The sequence below is a fragment of the Pinus tabuliformis genome, chromosome 3_1, assembly GCF_031772625.1.
Source record: "Pinus tabuliformis cultivar Carrire ecotype Pingquan chromosome 3_1, CPIR1, whole genome shotgun sequence".
Lineage (NCBI taxonomy): Eukaryota > Viridiplantae > Streptophyta > Pinopsida > Pinales > Pinaceae > Pinus > Pinus tabuliformis.
In genome coordinates, this window is record NC_142301.1 from 466,837,121 (window position 1) to 466,844,935 (window position 7,815).

Sequence of the window (7,815 nt, forward strand, 5' to 3'; positions counted from 1 at the left end):
GAAGGTTGCAGCCTTCTACAGGTAGAAGCCTGCGTACTGGTATAAGTCTGCACCAGTACAAAATTGTAAACATATTTTTCTTATTATTAAAAGAAGACAGAGATGACAACAGCAAGTGGTTTTTACCCACATTGGGTTTCCACCTTATATCTTGGTGTTCATGTGTGATGCTTATGTGTAATGCTTTATTCTACTTTTACTGCACTGTCTAATTAATCTCTGACATACTGGTTAAAGTTCAATGCATGATAAATTGGGTAAATCAAAAGTTATCTGCATATACGCTGGTTTCTTTAATAACAATCGTGTGTACATGCTAGTTCACTTAGCTAAAGTAGCGTATACAAATCTGCTTATGGAAATGAAATATTATTAATTTACAAATATTGATTCACCCCTCCACCACCCCACCCCGTCCCCCTCTCAGTATTATTTACAATAAAATAGTAGGTTTAACCCTTGTCTCCTCATGCATAACCCCCCTTGATAAAAGCGTGCCTTAGTTAGGCTCAAATGAAGTAACCTAATCATGGCCATAATACCTTTGTCACAGATCCAAAACAATACAAGCTTTGATTTTTTTTATGGAGATATTCTGTAATATCTCCATGAAAAAATTAATCACAATACCCTCAAGCAAAGTTCTTGATTATGCTCAGAATAGGTTCCAAGACATAAGAGTAGGATGATGTAATTTTATTTATATCCAGCAAATGGAAACAAAAGAATGTCAATAGCACTATTGAGTGCTAGTGTTGATTTTTTGTGGGAGCACGGAATATGGCTCCTAAGAAAAAATGTAGAATTCCAAAAGTAAACTAAACTAAAATACTTCTCTAATATGACAAACAAAACACAAGATTTAATCTAAGATGAACTGAGCACAAATAAAGGAACAACAATTAAAAGAAATGGACCTAGAATCTAGAATACAAATAAAGCAAGAATATTAAGATCCACCAGCACTTGCTCCCTAACATCTTAGGCTGAATATAGGAAACTCCCAACATCATACTCTATAGAAAAGGAGCTAGAAGATAATTTGTATTGTGCACTATGTTGCCACCTGGACAAGGACTACCACCACTAAGGCCTAGATGGCATCATCTAATTGCTGCAATGGGATCCAAAATGGAAATAGCACCAGGGTTTCTAAAAAGTAGGAATAGATAATAAGCCCATACTAATCTATAATCAAGAGCCATGTTGCTAACATTCTGTCTCTTGGGTCCCCTAGCAGAGAGGAGCACCAGAGAGAAGTGATCAACTGAGTGGAAAATAGTCTAGGGGGTGGCTAGAAAATTTAGGACCATACTCTAACAGCCTCTTGCACATATAAAGATATGTACCATTGGTTTGAATACTAATAGAAATTGGAAAGGGTTCATGACTCCCTAAAGAGAGGGTGGAACCATCCTTAGATCTCATAATAAAAGGGGCAACGAAAAATGAAATGTTCCTCAATCTTAATCTTAGTCATAGCATGCCAAGACTATGACCTAAACAATGCATGGGAAAAAATTAATTTATCTACCCTAGAAAAGGTTAAGAAAGTCCATGAAATCCATTCATCATATAGTCCCTCATGACCCTCTATAACACAGTATGGTCTAATTCTTAGTGTTGGTATTAAACTAGCATTTGCACCAGATGTTGCAAACGAAAAGTCGTAAGGCATAAATTGAGGACAACATGCCATCTCAATTTGAGAAATAGTACCATTTCATGTTCAAACACAAAACAATTTATTGATAGGATATCAATTTAGAAAAGCTGAAAATGAAAAAAACCAACCAATTTGTAAATGTATGAACTTGATTTTACAGTCTCAATAGCTTGTACCAAATCATTTATTTCATGTTCAAACACAAAACACTTTATTGATAGGATATCAATCTATAAAATCTGAAAATGAAAAAAACCAACCAAAACTTGATTTTACAGTCTCAATAGCTTGTACCATATCATTTAATCATGCTCCTGTCACTTCTTTAATAATATTTTTACACTTCAATACTTTGAAGGTGGCCACAACCTTCAGTCCCAACTCCTCGAAGAAACAGTGCCTTGGTAATACTCATCCACATAGCAAGTGTAGTTGCATCTGTTTTTCATTATATTATATCTGGAGTCAGAAATAAGGCCATGTGGCCACAGGAACTCTGCCCTTGCATTAAAATCTATGAAGAAATGAAGCAATGGGTTGCCAATCTGAAACCCAACAAAAAAATATTAGATCAGATCATATCTTGACTTCATGCATCAACAAAATAAAAGACAAAGATAATTTTCCTTTATAGACTTACTACAAACCAACTGGTAGGGATTCTATGTATAGAATTTTATATGCATTATTTATATTGGAAGAATCTTGTCATACAATATAGTTGGTTTACATCTTCCAAAAAAATACAATTTAAAGCACCTTTTCACCATTTAAATTGGATCCCTTACTTTACCAACAATAATGAAAATAGCTATAGTATCACCATAGACAGACAAAAATGAAAGTCAGTATCTTCTGAGAAGGACAAAAGAAAGCTCAGCAAACTTTGTCTCTCAAATTGGTTAATCCAAAAATGCATTTTCAAAGAATAATTGTACAAGATATTGCTGAAAAGATTTCCACAAATGTAGAATTAGACTTACCGCTATACCCTTCAAATTGAATATATTCTCCTCAACAATAAGTTCTTCCCACTGAGGAATATAGTGACCTGGTTCAGAACTTCATACAAGTCAGCTTGAAGATGAATGGAATGACAGTAGATAAATCTTTTCATCATTCCCTACTATCAGTTTTAGTAAAAATCTCAACTTAAAGCATAATTTCACCTGCATAGTTCTCCCCTGTTAAATACAGATATCTGGTCCTATACTCTGGAAACTTGTCAAACCAACCATGGAGAAATAGCAAGTTGTCCTCCACTGCAAGAAAATCAGACAATCAGATTATTGTGACATACAAAGGTATTGTAGAAAGTTTTATCATATAATTTACATCTGGCCACTGATATTTGATACCTATTTTAGCATCATTTGCACCCAAATAGTATGATATATCATTAGAATAGGAAAATCCAACTCCAGTGGGAATCTCCAGATAAAGCATGCTTTCTTCTGCACAAAGAAAACAGGCAGTAGCCTGAGAAATATATTACATTCTTCTGAACTATTGGTAATCATTACATTAAGAAGGATGCTTATATCATACAAGTACCAGAAATCAAATATTAGCACCCATACCTTTGTTCCAGCTGTACTCATTCCTAATCAATTTGCCTCCCCTGGGATGAAATGGACCATTCTCAGATAGCGCCCCAATGCCAAATGAAGAACAACCAGGCCCTGTAATTTTCTAGAGCCAAACATGATAAGTAGAATAAAATATGTTAATAAACTCCAGGAAAACTATTACAAGTTACAATAAAAGTTATGAAAAGATTTAGGGGCTTATGTACTATTCTCTTAAGGGATTTCTCTACCGACTACATATATACTATGGATATACATCAGCTATGTAAAATTACATGTTCATTCTTTGTTCAATGTACATGTACCTCTTGAACATTGAACATGACTTTTAAATATGTTTTAATAATCAGCATTTAAAACATTGAGACCAAAGGAGAGATTCAATGGATGGACATTGAATTCTCAGGATTAAAACTTTAGGACTTGAGTGCCTTAAAAAGCCACATATATTTATACCACCATATGTATTTTTTTTCTAGAATTATAGCTTACTTGTTCAGTTGTAAGTTTGTTTTTGTGTTTTCAAGACTAGCAATGCTTTCAGTTTGGCAAAAGACAGAGTCATATGTTAATCATCACTTAGCCCTAAACAAATTAAATCTATTTCATCCATATTTTATCAGGTTGTCTATACCATTAAACAGCATGAAATGGCCAAAAAAATGCAGAAGTTGCTAGTTCAACAAACTTCCATTGAGCCATACAACTAAAGGATTCAAATTTGAGTCTGTCTCAGCTTCTACAAAGTAATAGAATAGATCTCAGCCACTCTTTTTATCCACTTTGGCATACCCAGCATTTTTCTTGAAGGTCACAGCTGGCTCTCCGAGTAGCCTATCTACAATATCACTTTCTCGAGTCGATAAGACTTTTGAGACTAACAAGAACAGAATGACTAGCCATTAAAGACCATGCATCTTGAAGACACGTTGTGATGCTCTACAGATACAAACTTTGTCTCTGAAGGAACATAATACTATTCAGGACTGATCATAAACTGTCAAAATGGGTATAGAACCATGTTTGTATCTAAGAAGCTTGCACTTCTTCTACCTTCATTGCAAGATTCCACACACAGAATTTTATATTAAAACCTGTTGGCTCTCCAAGCTGCTTGCCAAGTAATGAGTTACCACTCCATTAATAAAGCCTGAAAAGTGAGGCAAGGCACGACACAAATAACTTTAACAACCTTTCTTTTCTTAATCACAGATTAGGAGGCAAAGTTTGACAGGCCCGGGATTACCAGGTGTTGTGCTTTGACTTTAATACATACAGGTGATTTACAGAAGTTACTGAGTACATGGAATAATTTCAAGGATGGCTATATAGAAAAACTAATCCCAAGGAAGACACTCTATATCAATATTGGCGTTCACATGTTTGAATTGGAATGTTTTCACTGTGGATCAATTTGATTCTAGATATGCCAAGCTCGCACCTAAATTTGTCAATCAGATGTTAACTGCATGGTCATTTACCTAAAATAATTGTTGAAAACAGTGCATTTATAGACTCATAAAGTTGGTTTTAATTTAAAAACCTATGTCAATAATTGAAAAACCCTTGCCTAGCCTCCCCCTTTACAGCTCCATTAAAATAGAAATTGAAAACACTTAATTTTTTTACAATTATAAATTAGCAGCCTTTTATGAAGTCAAAATGTCCTTCGATGACATACTACCATGGTAGGTTTTCCATATCCATAATTCATAAATATTTACAATTATAAGTTAACAACCCTGCATGAAGTAAAAAAAGTTGCACTATGATGCATGGATATGTAGTATTAAATACCTGGAAGTCACAAATAGAATGAATTAAAAATTTCACACTATAGATCAACCACTCCAAAAGTGTCTACCAGATTTGAACTAAATGACCATTTACCTAATAGACGGATCTGTCAACCAGATGTTAATCAAATGATCATTTATCTATAAAAAAAGTTGTTGAAAACAGTGGATTTAGGGACTCCTAAAGGTTAATTTTAGTTTTAAAATTTATTAATAATTAAAAAAACTCTCTTTTACCTTACCCTTTAACCTTTGTAAACCAAATGTTAGTCAAATAAACAAAAAAATTATATATAATTACATGCTTTATTGCTCAACAAAACTTTACCTACTTTACCTCAACTCCTAGCATCTTAGACTTCTGGGTGTCAAGAGATGATAGATAGATGTCTAGTGTGATGTCATATCTATCAATGTATTGGTTGACCTCCATGCTCACTATTGAGTACACTTCTTCATAGGTCGAAGAAACAATGCCTCGGTAATACTCATCCACATAGCGAGTGTAGTTGCAGCCGTTTTTCATAATATTATATGTGGAGTCAGAAATAAGGCCATGTGACCACAGGAACTCCACCCTTGCGTTAAAATCTATGAAGAAATCAAGTAGTGGGTTGCCAATCTATAACCCAACAAAAAAATATTAAATCAGATCATATCTTGACTTCATGCATCAGTGGAATAAAAGACAAAGATAGTTTTCCTTTGTAGACTTACTATAAACCAACTGGTAGGGATTCTACATATAGAATTTTATATGCATTAATGAAATGGACCATTCTCTGATAGCGCCCCAACGCTGAATGAAGAACAACCAGGCCCTGTAATTTTCCAGAGCCAAACATGATAAGTAGAATAAAAGATGTTAATAAACTCCGGGAAACCTATTACAAGTTACAATAAAATTTATGAAAAGAGTCAGGGGCTTACGTACTATTCTCTTAAAGGATTTCTCTACTGACTACATATATACTATGGATATACATGAGCTATGTAAAATTACATGTTCCTTCTTTGTTCAATGTACATGTACCTCTTGAACATTGAACATGACTTTTCAATATGTATTAATAATCAACATTTAAAACATTTAGACCAAAGGAGAGATTCAGTGGATGGACATTGAATTATCAAGATTAAAACTTGAGGAATTAAGTTCCTTAGAAATCCACATATATTTATAGCGCCATATGTAGTTTTTTTCCTTAATTATAGCTCATTTGTTTCATTGCAAGTTTGCATCTGTGCTTTCAAGACCAACAATGCTTTCAATTTGGCAAAAGACAGAGTCATATTTTAATCATCACTTAGCCCTAAACAAATTAAATCTCTTTCATCCATATTTTATCAGGTTTTCTATACCATTAAACAACATGAAAATGCCAAAAAAAAGCAGAAGTTGCTGGTTCAACTAACCTCCATTGAGCCATACAACAAAAGGCTTCAAATTTGAGTCTGTCTTAGCTTCTACAAAGTAATAGAATAGAGCTCGGACACTCTTTTCATCCACTGTGACATATCCAGCATATTGCTTGAAGGTCACAGTTGGCTCTCCGGGCAGCCTATCTACAATATCACTTTCTGGAGCCGATAAGACTTTTGAGACTAAGAAGACCAGAATGGCTAGCCATTGAAGACCATGCATCTTGAAGACACGTTGTGATGCTCTACAGATCCAAACTTTGTCTCTGAAAGAACACAACACTATTTAGCACTGATCATAAACTCTCAAAATGGGTATAGAACCATGTCTGTATCTAATAAGCTTGCACTTCTTCTGCCTTCATTGCAAGATTCCACACACAAATTTTTATATTAAAACCAGTTGGCTCTCCAAGCTGCTTGGCAAGTAACGAGTTACCACTCGATTAATAAAGGCTAAAAAGTGAGGCAAGGCATGACACAAATAACTTTAACAACCTTTCTTTTCTTAATCACAAATTAGGAGGCAAAGTTTGACATGCCCCATATTACCAGGTATTGTGCTTTGACTTTAATACATACAGGTGATTTACAGAAGTTACTGAGTACAAGGAATAATTCCAATGATGGCTATATAGAAAAACTAATCCCAAGGAAGACACTCTGTATCAATACTGGCATTCACATGTTTGAATTGGAATGTTTTCACCATGGATCAATTTGATTCTAGATATGCCAAGTTCCCACCTAAAATTTTCAATCAGATGTTAACTGCATGGTCATTTACCTAAAATAATTGTTGAAAATAGTGCATTTATAGACTCACAAAGTTGTCTTTAATTTAAAAACCTGTGTCAATAATTGAAAAACCCTCGCCTAGCCTCCCTTTACAGCTCCATTAAAATAGAAATTGAAACCACTTAATTTTTTTACAATTATAAATTAGCAGCCTTTTATGAAATCAAAATGTCCTTCGATGACATACTGCCATGGTAGGTTTTCCATATCCATAATTCATAAATATTTACAATTATAAGTTAACAACCCTGCATGAAGTAAAAAATGTTGCACTATGATGCATGGATATGTAGTATTCAATACCTGGAAGTCACAAATAGAATGAATTAAAAATTTCACACTACAGATCAACCATTCCTAAAAAGTGTCTACCAGATTTGAACTAAATGACCATTTGATTTGAACTAAATGACCATTTACCCAATAGTGGATCTGTCAACCAGATGTTAATCAAATGATCATTTATCTATAAAAAAAAGTTGTTGAAAACAGTGGATATAGGGATTCCTAAAGGTTAATTTTAGTTTTAAAATCTATTATAATT

The 7,815-nt window shown here is 34.0% G+C and overlaps 1 protein-coding gene across 1 annotated transcript; it reads right to left on the reverse strand.

Annotated features, from left to right (window-relative positions):
• Window positions 1-2,037: 2,037 nt before the first annotated feature.
• Window positions 2,038-6,728, reverse strand: LOC149187781 (serine carboxypeptidase-like 45). The gene is made up of 6 exons (XM_089409760.1): window positions 6,468-6,728; window positions 3,247-3,348; window positions 3,025-3,120; window positions 2,836-2,928; window positions 2,650-2,717; window positions 2,038-2,211 (listed from the first exon to the last, which is right to left on the reverse strand). Exons 1-6 carry the CDS (start codon window positions 6,694-6,696, stop codon window positions 2,038-2,040), a joined length of 762 nt encoding a protein of 253 aa, XP_089265886.1. The 5' UTR covers window positions 6,697-6,728.
• Between the last annotated feature and the right edge of the window lie 1,087 nt (window positions 6,729-7,815).